Below are 18,845 nucleotides of genomic sequence, written 5' to 3' on the forward strand. Positions count from 1 at the left end.
TCCAGTGACAAAACTGTTTTAGTCTTCTTTTCTTTAAGCATATGATAAGAAGCCAAAATAGTATAAAGTATGGAACTGAAATCAAAATGGAGGTTTTCAATACAGCATATCTACAAACCATTAAAAACCAAAAACTAGTTTATTAAAAATGGCATCCTGCTGCCAAGTACATAATTGTCAGATTGACCAAGTTTTTTAAGAGAAAGCATTATTTCAGATTCAAGGATAGGCAAGACATAGTAACCAGAAAACTCATTCTTCACAAAATATTGTTTAGTATAAAGCTACATGCAATAAAAAATGCCATGCAAATGGCTTCAAAATTGTATCATACTTCCAAGGGCAGGCTACAAGGCTGGGCTCTATCCTGATGAAAGGATATGTCCTCTTTTGCCCCTCAACGTCTTCAGCTTAGCAGGTTTATTGTGAACAAGAGAAAAGAACCAAGTTCAAAGATAAATCTAATAATTTTCCTAGCAATACCTGGATTCTCTGATCCTCCAAAGACTGCTGGTTAGGTTACTGATCAAATCTTCAAGAATTTCCTTCATATACTTATCAACCTATAATTTAAAAAAGGAAAAAATCATGAAAGAAGCACAGCTATGCATTCTTGCGAAGTACTCTGTAAAAAAAGAGTCCTTTTGGACAATACAACTTTCTTTCAGTCACATCAGATGAACTAATGCTTGCCAATGTTGTGTACACTTTATCTGTGCTTTAGACACGCCTTTCTCAGCACCGCTCAAGTGCTTAGTATTGTGAAAGATGCAACAAAGAAAGTCCCCTCAGGCCTTTATCAGCTGAACTCTTAAGATGCAACACCAAACATGTATTTATTCAAGAAGCAGCTGTGCTTTGATGAGGGATCAGAGTGAATGACTTTACATTAAGATAAGCTTTCCTTTAAGAAAATGCAAACCCAATTCCAAGTCTTGCAGAACCAGAGCAAGGACATCTTATGTAAACCACTTATTCCTGAAATGCACCTGTGAGGAATTCTCCTCAGACTGATGGAATAGCTTCCAACCATGGGCTTCCTCCCACATAAAAAATGAGGAACTATATTTAGATGCTCTTCCTTTAGGAAGGCATCTTAGGCCATAAGGATTCCTGAAAAGCTTCTCATAAGCAGTATCAAAGCAATATCAAAGTGGAAAGACACTATTTTAAGTAAATTATAAATTTTAATGCTGACTGCACAAACAAGGTCTGCAATATCCTTTCACATATGAGACAGTGCAAAACCTCTGCACAAACTCCAAGCTCATCCATGGGCTCAAACACCTCCTTTCCAGTGCAGTACCTCACCCCCTTCTGCAGTGCCCCTCCTTCCACAAAATGCATCTGTCCCATGAGGATCTCCAATACACTGCTGGATGTCAGCAAAGCCCCTTGCTGCACTCTGCTGGTCACTCACCATCGACTTGTCAGTGACCAATGCATTCCAAATGCTGGTCATTGCCTGTCGAATGCCCAGGTTGGGGTCAAACTGGTAACGGTAGAGCCGGGGAAGAAGCTGGGGCAAAAACGGAGCCAGCTGCTCTCCAGCCTTGGCAGCTATCACATTGAAACCAAACGCTGCTCCCTGAAATGACAACAAATAGTATTTGTTGAAACATTGTTCACTCACTCAGTTATTGCTCATGGACACACCAGTCGGGGCAAAGTTGGCTGACACGGTTTAGATTTAGACCAAACCAAAAGGTCTAGAATGGTCCTAGAATTAGCCCATCTTCAATCCTACAGTACCACAGTGATCTCAAGCATACAATCACACTCAGCAGACAACACATTATTTCAAAACTTTCTTCCAGCCTTAATTTCAAGATACTGATTGATCTTATTTGTAGAAGTAGTACAGGTGAATTAAAACGGTGAAGATTTAAATGCATTCTTCCAGAAGAGATTATATCTTGGCAAAACTGGTGAGGCTGGGCCACTGCTTCCTTACAACTCTGCTGATTTAGAATTAGAATAACCTAGGAACTGGAAACCTAAAAACAAAATAACTTATTTCTAAAACCTGAAATTTTTGGGGGTTATAATTTTGCATCTGTCCATATTTACTTTAAATTTAAGTATTCTTCTATGACCTTTTCTTTCTCCAACACTGTCAGTTCCACTGTCACTTCTAATACAGTGGAAACGATGCTTGCCTGTGAAGTCACACAGGATAGCCCAAGAAGAAATTACTCAATTAAGGCAGTGCAGTGACTGCCTCTAATGACTGCATGTTTTCTGACTTGCAGCATCAAAAGCTGCCACTCAAAACTCCACACTAGGGACTTTACAGGACAGGATCTGTTGTTTTAGTTAATCTATAAAACAGCAATAAATACACATTTTCTGTTAGGACCACTGCCATGAAAAACAAGGATTTGCAGAAAGTGTAAGGAAAAGCAAGGAATGGCCTCCAAGGCCCTGAACAGCATGTTCTGTTTAGCTCTTTTGGGGGGTTTAGAGCACAGATTTCCAGATGTCCCCTTCAACTTAAGAAGTTCTGCAAATTCTTCAAATGCAAAGCTCAATCCACATCTTCTGAGTGGATTTTCCTGACTCATCCTAGCTGGACAAATTCCACAAGGGTCAGGAACCTAACTAGGCTTCTGAAGTCATAGTGCTGTGGAAGGTCTTGAGAGATTTGTTGAACTGCCAAACTCTGGATGAGATTTAAAGCTGGGACTTGTTTTTTTATACTAAGTGGTGTTGTCAGACTCAAAACAAGTTCTTCCATGCTTCTGTAAAGCCAGTAAAGAGTTCTCACATCAAAGCTCTGAATAGTACATCTAAATCTTCAAATTTATGATTTTTTCACCTGGAAGTGGATCCAATAGTATTTTGACTTTTCTAAAGCTCCTGACTGCTTTAAAATATGAAAATTTGAATTAAAAGGGACACTTCTGACAACAGTGCTTTTTAGCAACTTGCTGATTACTTTTTGCTCTGTCTCCTTAGATAACAAAGATCACCTTCCCTAGCATTCAAAAATTCATCCAGTTTTCAAAACACTATCACTGTTTGAACACATTAAGGATTGTCTAAGCACAATAAAAAAGTAAAAGCATGTCAGTTGATTCAGAGGGTAAGATTATACAAACACTCTGATACCAAAGTTTTGTTGTAAGAATTTCAAGTAATCCTACTTTTTTTTCTCAGCCTGCAAAATTTGTCTTCGACTGATACCAAAGCATCAACACCCTCCACATGCAGTTATTCATAAAACATATAGCCAGGAATAGAGAAATGGATTTTTGTTTCCTGAGTTCACAGTGGGAATGGAAGTTGTATGAAAGCAGAGCATTACCTTCCGAGAATTCCACATGGCATGATGGTTGGCCAGATTCATGAATTTGTACACCAGGTCAGGCTGATTGAGGTCACTAGCCAGTGAACAAAGCTCTTTGTAGGTAGAAAGACCTTGACTTTGAAAAGCAGAAGGGAAATCAGTGTTACCATTTTTGGGTAGACAAATGCTACAACATCTAAAGCTATTTTCAATTCACATCCTAAAGCAGACAGAGAAAGGTGAGTAGCACATCTGTATTACACAGAAATAGCTACAGTAACTTAGAGAACAAGAAGGAACAAAAGGTCAGGAAGCAGATTTTTTGCAGAATTCTGTTTCATACTGACTGTGTCTCTGTCAAAGACTATCAGTAAACTTACCCATCTGGGGTTTTACTCAGACCTCCCTGAAACACCACAGTTTCTCCAGTCATCTCATGTTTGGCTCTGACAGAAAAGAAGTCCAGTATTAGTGTTACCAGACTCTACAGCTGAATTCACTTCACACTACAGAACAGTTAATTTTGCTTGATTAACTCAAGAACTTCGCATTTTTCTCAGCTCCAATCCCACAGAAAACATACAGGTGGGCAAAGCCACACACACTGCAAGGAATGTCATTAACTTGTATCACATATAATGCTAAGGAGACATTGCAGCAAGTGAGTGTTTTGCTGTGCAAATGTAAAAAGTCAAAATATTAAATGAAGACTTTTTAGTTCTGTTCAGACATGAGCCGTGTAATGGACAGCAAATCTCTATTTCAAAATGAAAAAATACCATTTTCATTCATCTTATTTCTTCCTGCTTACCACCACTGAATCCCTACACACAAAGCCTCTTTAGGTCTTTATCATTCAGTGGCCAAACCTACACCAGGTTAGACAAGAGAAGTCTATTAAAAAGCATTTCCAATACTGACCAACATGATATCTAGCCATGAGTCTTGTAAGATCTGCATTTTTCATACTAAAGCTGACAAGCCACCATTAACAACACCTTAGCTTTTCAGCACAAGCAAGTCACCACTACTGCAACATTCACAATGTGCTGAGTTGCTGCAAGAGGTCATTGTTCTCTGCAACTACATAATGCAGTAAATAGCAAATCTAATCAAATCCCATCTGAACCACTTGAATCAGAAGTGACATGTTATTTTGAAGCTTTGTTGAATGGAATAAAACCAGAACAATCTCAGTCACAAAAAACTCTGATTTAAAAAATGTCTCAGTTTGACTCTCTGTGGATATTGGCTTGCCCTTGGCCCCAAAACATCTTTCCACACAAAAAAGAGGCACATTTTTATTCCCACCAGATACATAACTCAGAGTACTCTCTCACTGTGTTCTGAATTCACTGTACCTTTTCCCAGTCATAAGGGTATCAACAAGTGTAGTGACTAGCTCTTGCTGATCCTGTTCACTTCCTAGTTCATATATCAGCCCAAGACCTTTTGAAGCAACATCTTGACTAAGCTCTGCAAGAGATTTGACCAAGAAAAATTCAAAATAAGCATGTAACTAAGCAGTACACAAATTTCAAAGGTAAAGTTCAACCAAAATCAGAACGTAATAAACACAGCTCTGTGCTGCACTTCACAACTCTCCATTTCAGGGAAGATCTAGTTTGTCATGGTACAAACTTTGAATTCTGAAGCTGCAATTTGTTCTGAAGGCATAAACCCCTTCAAATTAGGTGATATCTTCACGTAAGTATTGTTACTGCAAGTTTTGAAACAACAAAAAGAGTTCCAAGAGCCACAGGTATTCTGACATGCTAGTGGCTCCTGAAATCATTAGTGATAATACACTCTTCAGCTTCAGTGAGCTTTGTATAGGCTGCTGGACACCACTCTTTCTACTAGATGGCATGGATAGAGCTGTAAGCCAAAATGTGCTAGGTTGAAGGGGTCTCAAAGTTTCTGTCCATGCAGAAAACAACTCTTGTGATATATATCCTGCTGCCCATAACAGAGCAGAAGTAACACCACTTCTGTTACTACAGTCTGAAAGGGCAAATGCAGTATGGTGTTTAGCCAAATGCACAAAAAAGCTGTGCTTCTTATCTTTGCACATGATGCCTAGAAAAGATATCATTCCTAATAACATAAGAAATACGAAGTTTCTACAGTCATCTTTTAATGCTGACTGACAGAGTGTAGTTGACTTTCTGCTTAATGCCCACGAAAAGACACAACTCCTTACGATGCAACAGTACTTACCATCACTATCTGACAGAATTGAAACAAATGCACTTTGAATATCCTTGAGATGAGACTGTAAGATGAGGAAAAAAAGACATTATTTTGGATCCTTCATTTGGCCTCCAGGCAAGCTTCTAACAGATAAAGAGAGGCCACTATCAACAGACACGTCCATTTGAGCTACACTTATGACAAGAACTGCTCTTCTTTCCAGACACCCAAGTAGCAGCCTGACTGGCATTTACAGAAGATAACAGTTAATTGTCCAGCCCACCATGTACATATATCATGTCATTAGTAAACCACGTATTTTATTTTCCTTGTTTAATACAAGGCAGCAATGCATTATAAATCTGGCTTGCAAACAGATGGGGTTTTCTTCATCCCCAAACTGGTGAGTTTCGCCACCTCCCCAACAGTGCACTGTTTATATGAGTGCAATTTGTGGCAATATTTTATATATAAAAGCTCACATTTGCAAAGCAGCTTGTCCCAAAGTTCTTTATCAATACCTGGAGAGTACAAAATAGCGGTACTCTTGGTCCTATCACAGTCCATAGTACCTCTATGCAGACAGAGGACATTTTGATTGGGAATGTTATATTCAGTCCTTATATAGGACTTTTCACATTCTCTCATTACACACAAGCACTTTAAATATAGGATTCATAAAGTGTACCAAAAATACATAGTACATGAAGCCATTGTAACTACTCCTAGGTACCAAAGATAAACATTGTAAAACAAAAGTTCTGTACTCCTTCTTCCCCTCCTAGACCTCTGTTAAAAATTTTCCCAGTATAAATCCTAAACACCATACAGATACCAAACTCTTCTTCCAAGGTAAGATGTAGAGCCTCTTCATCTTACAACAGTTATTTACATGGAACTTACTCTGACTTGGATGCAAGTCAGATGTTTACAAAGGTGACAAACGCCCTTGTTTATCTGCCAGATAGTCTGTTCCTCTAGAAAAAAAAGAGGCCATGTCTCCAAAAAGACCTCAGTAAAGACTGCATCAGCATGGGGAGAAAAGAGGCAATTGAAGTGAAAGGGAAGGAAGAGACAGAAACAAGGTAGGAAGCAAAAATAAGGAAAAGGAGTCAGTGCTAGGAAAAGGCATTATTTGTTACCTTAATTGCTTTGTGGGTGCTCAGCTTCTTCACCAACGACAGAAGCCAGATACAAGCTGCCTGCCTAACATGTGGGTTGGGACTGATGATGTGCTTGTTCAAAATAAGGTCTAGGACCCAGGGCACCACATCATTCACTTTCAAATCTATAGGTAAAAGAAAAAGGTGGAGGGGAGGAACTTCAATAACCATCCACACCCATTTTAATGAAAATACTGAAAAACTTAATGAACTCAAGAGTACTCAGGTAACACCATAATCTCTACTTATTTAAGAAGTCAGCAGAGTTATTGGAAGAGTAATAATAGTAGAATAAATAACAGAAATACAGAATCCTCCTAACCATTCATGAACATGCTTCAGAGCCTGTGGCAAAGAAGACATACCATTCACATTGCCTAAGATTCAGGGCAAAACTTTTTTTTTTTTTTTTTTTTTTTTTTTTGTTAGGACTCACAATCTCTGGAGCAATAACAAGGTTTAATTTCTAGCACATGCTCAGCTTTCTGTACGCTACACATTGGGTTACAACACACATCTAAGACCACTCTCACAAAATTAAAACGTGTTTACAGGTCTGAGACTGATATTTATGGTTGCCTGATTTGAAGCTACCCTTTTGTCACACTTGTACTTCAAGGGGTACAAAATCTTCATCCTGAAAAAGAATTTCTACATTCACTGCACTTAAATTTCAATTAATTGTATCACATGAAGCTATTGGAAAACACTTGCAATTCGATTTTATAACCCTATTTTCCTGTTCAGGCTTCAAAATTATATTTAAGATTTGTGTATTAAAACTAACTCAACATGGCAAATAAAAACAAAAAGACCCCAAACGAATACAGAGCCAAGTGCCAATGAATCACATAGAAAGCTATTTAAACAGCCCATGAATAAAGTCTTCAGCCATCTGAACAGATGGACATGAAGAGATAAAATAACCTGTATATAACCACAAACACAAAACCTCTTTCGCATGTTCTGTTACGAACCAAACACCACAGAAATGAAGCTTGGAGCCAAGTCTTAGTATAGACATTTCCCAACCCAGCCCCTGCACTGGGAAGGCCTACCTGAAGGAGGGATATATTCCTCCTCTGTGACCGTCCATGCATCCCGTGCAGCCACTGAGCTGGTTCCAACAGCAGCACTGGTAATAGCTTCACCAACAGTGAACTGCAGCTCTATCTGTTTGGCCTGAAAAACACATCAGAGTATCACTGACAGTACTGACTAACTTCCAGCATTTAATGCACAAAACTACCATCTCTTCCCCAGTCCCAATGTTAGCACCAATTTACAGTAAGATCATTCTTCCGGTGAGCTTCTGAGACTACACAGCACCTCAGACACACTGAAGCTGACGGAAAATGAGGCAATGCCAAACTGTCTGAGTTGAATAATAAAAGCTAAAATTTCCACATTTTTTAAAGCATACCTTTGACAAAGTATTTACTAGTCTCTGCAGAAGGTCACCTTGGTGAAAAGAAAGAGTTCAATAGAATGAAAATAAAACTAAGTTAAAATGACGCTGATAGTGATTAGTGAAAATTATTACGGCTTTACTATAATAGGGAGTATGGAAAGAGTCTCCTATAATTCCATCCAGAAGCTGATCTCTTAGAAGATGCAGAAATCTATTTTTCACATTAAAATAATTCAGGTGGTACTTGTTTTGCTTCACTGTCCTCCTTACACTATTCTCTGAGCCTTCAGGAAGGATATGCCATTTTCTTCTCTTATGATGAATTTTATGCTGTAAGAGCTGTTACCATAACTGCTGAGTACCTTCTACATAGCTTTCCTTATGCTCTAGAAGCACAAAATGCTCAGGCTCTCAGAGAATTAAGCCACTAGCTTCCTGCAATCTAAGATAAATAGGTTTTTTTCAAGTGCATCTTTTATAAACAAAGTTGTAGCATCCCCATGCAGTTACAGGAGAAAACCACAGCACTCAGAAACATCTTTTAATATTTGGGTACACAGTATTATTAGTATTTTTAATATTCTAAGTATAGCGATAGGACAAGTGGTTAATGGCTTCAAACTGAGAGCAAGCTTAGATGAACTACTAGAAAGAAATCATTTACTGTGAACATGGTGAAACACTGGAAGAGTTCATCCACAGATGCCCCAACCCTGGCAGTGTTTAAGGTCAGGTTGGATTGGGCTTTGAGCCACTTGGTCTAGTGTGAAGTGTCCCTGCCCACAGCAGAGAGGTTGGAACTAGATCACCTTTAAGGTCTCTTCCAACTCAAATCATTCTATAATTCTATGGTTCTTGCTAGTTTGATCACATCAGAACTCAGCCAAGCATGCCTGTCTGATACTCAAAAGCCACTTCTACAATGCAGAATCCTATGTCAGTATCAGCAAGGAAGAAAGGTAAAACAAACTGGAAAGGTAAATGAAGGACACTAAAAAACCTTCTTTCATTTAGTTTTGTTATCTGGCATATTGCATCCATATAGAAGGAGAGAGAATGCAGTGGATTTCAAAGATGCATTTAGATGAACAAGAGATACATATATTCCTATAAACTTCTAATTCAAGTGAGTTGTATTAGCTGATGTAATTCAGCTAATTACCTACCTTCAGGGTACTTTTGAAGGCCTAATGCTTAATTATTTAAAGATTTTTCACATACAGTGTAGAAAAAAAAAATCCATAAGCCTCCTACAGGGGAATTGTCTCAGACTGAGGCGGAGACCTGGACTAGCAAGCTTTTAAACTGTGGTATAAAACCTTGTACCAAGCCCCAAGTCTACCTCTGCTCTCTATTTCAAGGCAGTTTTAAAAAACCTAGAGGCATCATTACAAAAAGTCAACTCCCTTTGTAAATCTGACTCTAGACTACATAAAAAGCATCCAAAGAGAAACATTCATTGTAGTATAAAGGATAGTACATTCATAGTGTATTACCTCCACAGAATCCATTAAACCCTGCAGCAGTAGCTTCTGGTGGGGAAAATCTTCATCTCCCACTGGGAAGTAACCTAATGTCTGTATTGCTCGTTCCTTCATCTTAAATACAAACAAAAAAATAACACCATCATATAACCTTACTGTAATTCCAGAAGATGCACTTTAAACCTACTATTTCTCATCCTTGCTGAAGTTCCACTCAAGGTATCAGACGTACATGCAAGCAGCTTATTAAATCAATCAGTGCACCTCTTTTCCAAAGCAGATCAGAACAAACGTCCTGTTACCTTTGAGGATTATTTGCAGGTAAAAGAAAATACTGCCATATTTCTTCAATTAAAATTAAGACCATTCATATTTTCATCTCTGAAGCCCCTAGTTAATTACGATGGAAAGCACAAGTGATCAGGGCTAAACAATATTAGAAAGACCCTGACCCTACCCAACTCACTAAAGCCAACAAAAAGCCCAATTTCTTTAAAAAACAAGGCTGAGTTTGGCAGATAATACATATACCTAGTGAGCATTCAAGAAATTAACAGGAGTCATAAGAACACTACAGAAGTCTTGCCTTATTTGTTTCTTTACTGGAAGGGATTCGGGCCAGTAAGTTTTCAACAAGTTTCAGCTTTGTAAATCCTGTTCCTTCGTTGGGGATCGGCAAGGGGCCATTCCTGCCAATCTCCCCAAGAGCCATACAAGCACCCACCACAAGGAAGGGAGAGGTACTGTCCAGAAAAGATCCTGCAGAGAAAAGCAAACCAGAATCATTCAGATTTTGTGGTTTGTATTACTGTTATTTAGCAGCGGGCAGGCACTTCTATTTTACCCATACAGAAGAAGCAAAGCGTTAATCTCCTCTACAGCTAGTAGGAAGTATTATGTTAGAAAAAAATGGAAGTGAAAGGAGACACTGGGAGGAATCTAGGCAATGACACTATTCCTGATTGTGCTGTGTTGGTCTGCAAGTTACAAAGTCCGCCTAGGTTTTACTGAAATGTCCATACATCTAATCAAATTACATGCTTACAGGCTGTAAATTCTATCATAAAAATTTAACTCAAGATAACACTATATATAGGCTGAGCATCTCAGAAAAATCCTCAGCCAAGGCTGGATTAAAAAAAACAACTGTTACATGCAGCAAAGTCTTAGGCAGGAAATTACCTATTGTCTCTGTTGTCAACTTTATAAGTTGGTCTTGCTCCGGCATGACTGAAGCGTTTGGTTGTTCTATGTCATGTAGCTCCATTGTTCTGATTTTCCCTTTGGCTAAGTATCTTCCTACTGTAAATCCCAAAGCCAACAAGGATCCATGTTGGACCTCCGGGCTCTAAAGACAACACCAACAGTGCAAAAAAATCTCATTTTCAAAGTACATAACACTTTGCACAAAGCACTGATTTAAAAACACAATGAACAAGCCAGATCAGAAGGCACCCTGAAGAATGCAGACTCTAACACATAGTAAAACAACAGTGAGTTTGATATTGTTAGTGCTCTCTGAGCACTATGATGAATGGAGTTCTTTAAGATTAATAAACAAAACTTAAAAGAGATGTAGGAGGAACGATTAAGAACTTATCACCAGGACTCACATTCCTAAAGCTACACTTAAAAAAAAACCCCAAACTATGTTGTCTCTACTTAAAAACCAGACATAGTCAGACTAAAGGGACAAAACGTACTCTTTGAGAAAAAGCATTAGAGCGTAATCGCTCCACATTTGTATGGCTAAAAACGAGAACACACCTGGCCCATGCTGAAGGCAATGCCTCTATAGTTAGGCAGGCCACAAATTGTGAAACCTAATTAATACAATTAAATGCCAAGAACACTAATTTCTCCAATGCTGATTTGGTGCTGGAATTATTTAATGACCGTGTTTATTCCTACAAGTGAATTCTAGCAAAAGGATTTTGTGGAGAAACAAGGCTGTGAGACTCAAATGCTACCTAATTGGAAAAAAACTAAAACAAAGCAACAAGTGAAGGGTGCAAAGGCTTGGATTAGCTCATACCTCTTGTTTTTCAACACTACATACATTGCACCAGTGCAATTGTGCTGCCAGAATGGGATACTCAACCTAGCCTAGCCACCAGGGACTGTTCCTTGAAGTGGTCTCACTGCAGCAAAGCCAGCAGAAGATGAATCCTTTCCCCATCTCCACTTTAGTTATCCATTCACACTGCAGTCCCTACTGAGACACTAAGATCACCAACACCCCTAGCTGTACAAATTCAAGTGGTTTTGTATAGCAGCAGCAAGTCAGAGCTCCATCTGACTCAGACTCACAAAGGCATGGGAACACCTTGCTTTTTTTTCCTTTCACCAGGATGAGTGGGGCTGAAAACAGCAGTGGGGGATTGGGACCCATATATACTGGCTTCATGACTGCAGGAGCTGGGCCCCACACAAAACTGAGCAATGACATGGCCTTGGCTCACAGGCAAAGCTTTCACAGATTCAAAATAAATTATGTTTGTTAAATACAATATAAAGCAATCAGCACTTCTTGTCAGCCTGTTACCTGCAATGTAAAATAGTGGCCCTTTAAGTCCTTTAAAGAGACTGACAAAAAACCATTTCGGTAAAACAGAACCTAGAAATGCTACACCTTCCCCTCCCACGCAGGATTCAGGACACACCAGCACAGAAATAAGACTGATTTGTTTCCAGGACTCCTTTTTCATGCTTGCAGTGGCAAAATGGAGCAATAAGGACAAGGGCAGGCAAAAGGAGTTGTTGGAGAAGGGAAGGTAGGCAAACAAGCCATGTAAAGACACAGCTGTGGAGGGCTGCTGACCAGTTCATGTGGGGCAAGAAAAAAAAAGGCACAGCCCTAACACAGCACAAGATCCTGAGGCAGTGAGGACCCAGGAGGCAACCAAGGCTCAGGAGTGAATGAGTTAAACATTTTAACAAGCCAAAAATTTTCTTGATTCTGTGGGTGCTCAGGAATAAGGAACAGGTAAACAGTTTGAGGTAGGTAGTGCGATCCATTAACATGTAATCAGATAATACTATTTAGCTGGCTAAAACTGGTTAAATACCTGACGGTGCTTTGCTTGGGATGTGCCTTCATGAAATCCTTCTACTGACCTTAACAGCTTCAGGGATTAATTTATTTAAAGATCTGTAGCATTCACCTACAACAAAAATCCCTTCTCACAATCCAACTGGAAGTCAGTTAATTTTACACCCAGATTAAGGTTAATACATCCTGGACACAGTGAAATTCAAATATCCTATCAGTTATATGACAAGAGAAAAAACAAGAAGCAGACAAAAGAAGATAATTACATGGCTGTCTTTTGTCATCTTGATCAGCTGCTCCAAGGATGCCCTAAGCTCATCTCCAGACATGGTAGACAGCACTACAGAGTAAAACAGGGCTGCAAGCTCACGCATTTCCTCTTTGTTAGTGTTCATCAGGTTCTGTGGAAATTAAAAAAAAACCAACATAAACCATGAAATAGGGAAGCAGCTTCTAATCCAGTCTGTTCATAAAGAGCTTCAATATACAAAGACAATTGTCATGGAGATACATAGTTATCAGTTCAGAAAACACTCTTTAAACCAACAGCATTGTCACTTAATAAGAAACAAAGCCCTCAATTCAACAAAGCTGAAAATTCATTACACACTTGAGAAAGAAGACCACTAGTCACAAGAGGGCCACCCAACAGTTCTGTGTCAAAACAAGCAGATCAAATTCTTGGCCGAATTTTGCCTTCAGCTAAGAACTTCCAGGTTTTGCATTCAAACTGTGCTTAAAAAAAACACATCCTGAACCACTACTTTCCCTGAGTGGCTGGAGGCTTCCATACCCTTCTTATTAATCAAAGGGAAAAAAAACCCTCAAGACAGTTAACCATTCAAATCCAAACATGACAAAAAAAGTGTCCAGGAAACCACAGTTCTCAAAGCAAAATTACCCAATTTGTACCTGAGATCTTGTAATGTCTGAATGAGCTATCAAAATTTGAATTTTGGAAGCTTCAGGAAATTTGTTATGACATAATCTTGCCTCTACCAGCAATTTGACGTATAATGCAATGCATTCCCATAAAAATTCATACCCAAATCTTTGAGTGCCTTGGGCCACCACAAAGAAACCAAAATGAGCCACACAAACAACAAGAAATAATCTTTCAGGGTCATGAAATATAATGCTAACTTCAACCTAGCATCAGACAACATATCTGACTTCTAACGAACGCCTCAACCTGTTTGTTTAACTTGGCAAGGCAAAAATACATGAAATATGATTTACAATGTTATTTCTGAGACTCGGTACTACCAAAAACTACTCCTAGAAGCTTAATTTTGTATGGACACTAGGCCAAAGACAGGGAAGAGTTTTCCACAAATGATGAGATATACTGAAAAGGCATGTTTTTAAGTATTCTCCTGTGTGGTTCATACCTGCAAGTAAATGGTAAGTGATAAACCGCATACAGTGCAATGTAGCTCAGATATCATCAGGAGAAATTATTAGAACACATTCCAATGTTTTTTAACCTTGCCTAAGTATTTGTTTCTGCCAGATTGCCCCAGTGAAAGCAATGGCAACCTGTAAGACCTTCAAAAATCCCAGATGTTTGAGGCAAATCATGAAAAAGCAGAGGTGCCTGAGCAAAGGAAAAGGAAAGCAGAATTCTCTTTGGCTTACTCCCAAGCAGACTCCAGTATACAGGGTTTTTTTTTCTGGGGCTAATAAACAGAAAAAAACCCACATCTCCACAGAAAGGTCTCTAAAACAATTAGGGATGTAATTAATCTCATCTTCTAAGAAGTCATTCACATCTTGCCATTGAAACATTCACACTGTCAAAAATGTGCAGAATTTTGTCTTTGGTTTTCTTCTGCAGAGAAAAAAAATGGATGACTATACCAACAGGATAGATGGCAGACTACCAAGAACATGTAAGTGAATGAACAAAAACAGTAATATAAAAGAACTAAAAAATAATTTTCCCCATCCTGGCACATACAACATTTCATGAGATGTTGATTGTGAGTAGAAATATCAGATTTCAAATCAAGTGTGTAATAATACTCTGTTTCACCATGGGAAATGTGCCAGATTTTGCTAATGCCAAATTCGATCCACCCCCCAGAAAAACACCCCAAAAAAGGGGTTTTCACAATACCTTAATCCAATCCATTTTGTCTACAAATCTGGTAGCTAGTTTTTCTGGATACACTGAAACAACTTCTAGAAGACAGTACATGACTGGCAAACCTAAACAATAATTAAAGAAACAGGTTATTAAACAACTCCAGTATTTATAAAAAATGTAACATTCACTGCTAAAAACAGGAAAAGAAGTATCAGGCATGTCAGGCATTTATTTGAAATTCACTAGTAATAACAAACAATACAGAATAATAGGGTGTAATATTTCTCAGACATATTAGGGAAACTAATAAAAGTAAACACTCTAGTAGCAATTCATTCAAAATGCATTCAAATGTTTTGGAATACTCTTGTGGCAGATAGGCTATTATTCAGATAAGGAAGACTGAATTCACTGGTGAGGAAGCTGTTATATACAATGGCTTCACAATTTTACACTATTATATCAACTGATGCTGCAATTTTACAGCCATGCTTTCTCCCACCTACAAAATAGCACAGAAGAAAACAAGTTTAAACTAAATAGTACATAGTCTGCGTTTCAACTCTGTGACTGCTGAAGCCAAATTCAAAACACAAGACAATTCATTTCTAGTAAGAGAAGATATTGGTTTCTGCAGGATACCGCTGCACACAGCTTCTTACCTCCAACACCAGATAAGAGCTGCTGAAGAAGGCCGATATATATATGTACAGGGTTGGTTTCTGCACTTTTTGAAGAGGAGGAGGAGGAAGAAGAGAAAGATATGTGGTTGCCAGACATGAGGTTTCTTATGTAACGTCCAATGGCTGGAGCATGATCTTGCATTTCTGCCAAGCTCTGTGAGGTTGGCACCACACCAGCACTGTGAGCAAGACACATCCGCAGATAGACAACTATCTAAGTAGAGAAGATAAAAACACAGGCTCCTGAATGCATATGCGCTTGAAAAACTATGCAGGAGACAAAAGAGCAGAGAATATGCTGTGTTCAATGTAACCAAAATTGAATAAATTTTTCTTTTATCAAATAGAGACAGAAGAGTTAGTATAGTAACAGGAACAAATATAAAGTGTAACAAACCTTTGGACCGCTTTCTGCAATAGGCCTGACAACCCCACATCACTCTCTAGGAGATTAAATCATGTGCAGCCTTTTGGCTTATCATCAGCTGATGCAACTTCTTGCAGAGAGTTCAGCCTGTAGCCTGTAACAATCTGGCATGTGTACAAATGCAACCCAATACATTGCTAGTACAGATGTCGCTTCCCATCTCAGTTTGTGTCTACAGACCTCCAAAGCCCAGGATTCTGTTAGGAAAAGAGCCTCAAGGAGCATAATGGGATCTCTGCACAGGACTGCCTGTCTGATATCTAATGCTACTCCACTAGTGATGCTGCAGAAAAGCAGTGCAGCAATCCTCTCGTGAACATTCCTCCCAAATCCCCCAGGAAAATCTTGATCAGACTGCTGTTTAAGGAGAAAGGATGGAGAGTTAATCCAAACATCTGTTTCAAAGCATTTTCGAATGTAGGGTGACTCATGTTACCTGTTAATTTTTTATGCTGTCCTCTAGATAAATAGTGGTACACGTATCTGAGAAAGTAAAACCGGGCAATTACCTCTCCAAATGTGGCAGGATTAAAGGGCAATGCTGCAGTTCCAGTCATATATTTAGCTGGTGTTTTCATTCGGTGAGTGGCCTAAACAACAGAATATATTATGAGTAGAACATTCAGACCCATAATAGAAATATTGGAAAGCTCAGTAAAATTTTGCTGATTGACTATGTTAATCCTTCACTTAGCAACCAAAAATGTATAACAGCTCTGCAATAAAAAGAGCACAGTGCACTTGGTGATAGTCAGGTTGATCTACTTTACTCCAGTTCAGAAAGAGGAAACTCAATGCATGAGAAGGAATAGCAGGAGAGGCTGAAGAAGTACAACATTCTTTCTTCCTTTCAGGAAACACTTCAGAATTTAAAAGTAAAGTACCTCATAAACTTCCAAAGTCTGAACCTCAACCTCCCTCCTGACAGGCAGCCAGAAAGCTTTAAAATGGCAGCTCTGCCTGGAGAGGCTGCAAAGCAGCCAGGCTTCCCCAGTACTGGGAGGTGGGTGCCTGTGCTGTGCCAGCCAAATCCAGGGAGCCTCTCAGACAGACAGACTCCAAGGGAATCTCTCTCCCTGCTATGTGAAAGGCTGCAGCAGCAAGTGAGCCACTTCTTTCCATGTAAATGTTAGCTTTGACAAGCAGAAATATGCCAGCCAAAAAACATCCAAACAGAAGGTTTTAAGTGACACCCAATGCAAATGTTGCAGAAAAGCAATATGTATATATTAAACATGCAACATGCACATCAGTGTTAGGGCTTGATTCAGTCAGGCAGCCTTGTACTTGAGTAAACACACAAGACAATTGCAGAAGACAACAGATCTGCACTCCCCTTAACACACCATGATCTTTTGCAATGCTAACTTCAATGACATAGATTTAGTAAAGAAAACCTGAGGAATGTTTTCCCATCCATACCCAGCAGATTGAGTCCTACTCTTTCACACATATTTTCTTACAGAAGGAGAAAAGGATCATGCTAAATCATGCAATCCTTTTTCATCTCAGTCAACTGTGCCAAGCAATGCATACAGACTTCTCAAGCAATCTCCAAAAGTCACAAATTATAGATAGTACATGAAAAATCACACTTTGAGATTACAAAACAAATAATTACACCTCTAAGATTTTTAAATACACTTTCAGGACACATAAAGATTGGAAAAGTGCTCAAAAAAGATTTTAATTCCCCCATGATTGAGGAACTCTTGCTTTTGTCAGTAGTAATTAAACTGCACTAATCCATAATTATTTAGTGACACTACAAATGTTAAAAAACATAAAACTAAAAATAACTTCAGGGACACAAAATTTAAGAGTGTTATCTAAAACCCAATCTTGGTTTCTTTATTTTTTTATATCTACTTAAACAGAGAGCATTCTGGACAAAAAGTAAGTTCTCTCACAGAACTTCAAATACGTCAGAGTATTAGTGGAGTATAACACCATCAGAAAACACATTTCAGAAGAAATCTCTCAGATATGAGTTCTGCTATCACAGATCTTCTGCAAAATCACATGTGCTTCAACATTACATACTTCTGACTTTTTTTTTTAAAGTAGGCTACAACAGGAAAAAATATTGTCAGTGACTCTCCACATCTCCTTCACTGCTTGTAAACCTAGAATAGCTACTATACACAGAAGTATGTAACACAAACAATATTTTAGCACTTCTCCAGATGAGCTCTTAGTGCAAACAGTTGTGAATAAACTGAGTGACACAATTTTTGGTGCATCATTCCACTAAACTCATAAAGGACATTTACATGACCATTATTCTACAAATTGCAATGAAGATGAAAAATTAAGCCTTTAAGCCTTTAAATAAATCAGGCTTCTTCACTTGCCCTAGTATCTCCTTTCCTAGCCTACGATATTTTTTTTCATTTATGTACATCACTGTTCACTGGGCCAAATAAAAAGTAGTCTTCTTGTACCTTCAGGAACTGTGTTTGTGAAATACACCAGATTATTAGCCTTGAAAACTGGATTCCTCATTCTACATATCATCAGCACAAATTTCAAGAATGCAAAACATTCCCTTTTTAAAAGATTCATCTTTTATTCATTTTTTTTAAAGATCTGCCTCACCGCTTAGCACTTGGATCTCTTGCAATTGCTGCCAGCAGAAAGTGATGACAAGTGGTAATCTTGGCAATGAAATACTATGTCCTGTCTTTATTTTGATTTTCACTAACTTTATTTCTTGGGGCAGCTCTAGCAAACAGACACAGGGAAGACAAGACCACACTTACACCATGCCTGAGCATCATGCATCTATTTGTCATTTACTGTGACAGAACCACTGTACCTTGTCTTGAATGTAATGGACCATTTCAGGGAAGGAAGGCATCTGCCTACCAGAACTCTCCTTTTCATTTTTTCCAGAAAATGTTCTCAATACCCGCTGGGCTTCTCCATGTACCTCCTCCCGCCTTTCAGAAGAAAAGATGAGAAACAAGCATTATTTTCACAGAACAAGCAGCCTTTAATGAGCAATAAGGTATGTTGGGAAGCTGGGCAAGAGAGAACAGTTTTCAAATGAGA

At 38.7% G+C, this 18,845-nt stretch overlaps 1 protein-coding gene across 3 annotated transcripts in view; it reads right to left on the reverse strand.

Annotated features, from left to right (window-relative positions):
* The window catches only part of ECPAS (Ecm29 proteasome adaptor and scaffold), a 62,752-nt gene that overhangs the window by 16,938 nt on the left and 26,969 nt on the right, over positions 1–18,845 (reverse strand). For all 3 annotated transcript variants that reach the window (XM_056514822.1, XM_056514821.1, XM_056514823.1), the window contains 16 exons: positions 18,610–18,733; positions 16,301–16,381; positions 15,344–15,578; positions 14,712–14,803; positions 12,859–12,993; positions 10,723–10,888; positions 10,127–10,299; positions 9,553–9,654; positions 7,704–7,827; positions 6,625–6,770; positions 5,510–5,564; positions 4,651–4,765; positions 3,670–3,735; positions 3,308–3,425; positions 1,421–1,588; positions 484–563 (listed from right to left, as the gene is read on the reverse strand). In XM_056514822.1, coding sequence (XP_056370797.1) covers positions 484–563; positions 1,421–1,588; positions 3,308–3,425; positions 3,670–3,735; positions 4,651–4,765; positions 5,510–5,564; positions 6,625–6,770; positions 7,704–7,827; positions 9,553–9,654; positions 10,127–10,299; positions 10,723–10,888; positions 12,859–12,993; positions 14,712–14,803; positions 15,344–15,578; positions 16,301–16,381; positions 18,610–18,733 — 1,980 coding nt within the window. The remainder of the gene's footprint in view (positions 1–483; positions 564–1,420; positions 1,589–3,307; positions 3,426–3,669; positions 3,736–4,650; positions 4,766–5,509; positions 5,565–6,624; positions 6,771–7,703; positions 7,828–9,552; positions 9,655–10,126; positions 10,300–10,722; positions 10,889–12,858; positions 12,994–14,711; positions 14,804–15,343; positions 15,579–16,300; positions 16,382–18,609; positions 18,734–18,845) is intronic.

The sequence above is a fragment of the Oenanthe melanoleuca genome, chromosome Z (assembly GCF_029582105.1).
Source record: "Oenanthe melanoleuca isolate GR-GAL-2019-014 chromosome Z, OMel1.0, whole genome shotgun sequence".
Classification (NCBI taxonomy): Eukaryota; Metazoa; Chordata; class Aves; order Passeriformes; family Muscicapidae; genus Oenanthe; species Oenanthe melanoleuca.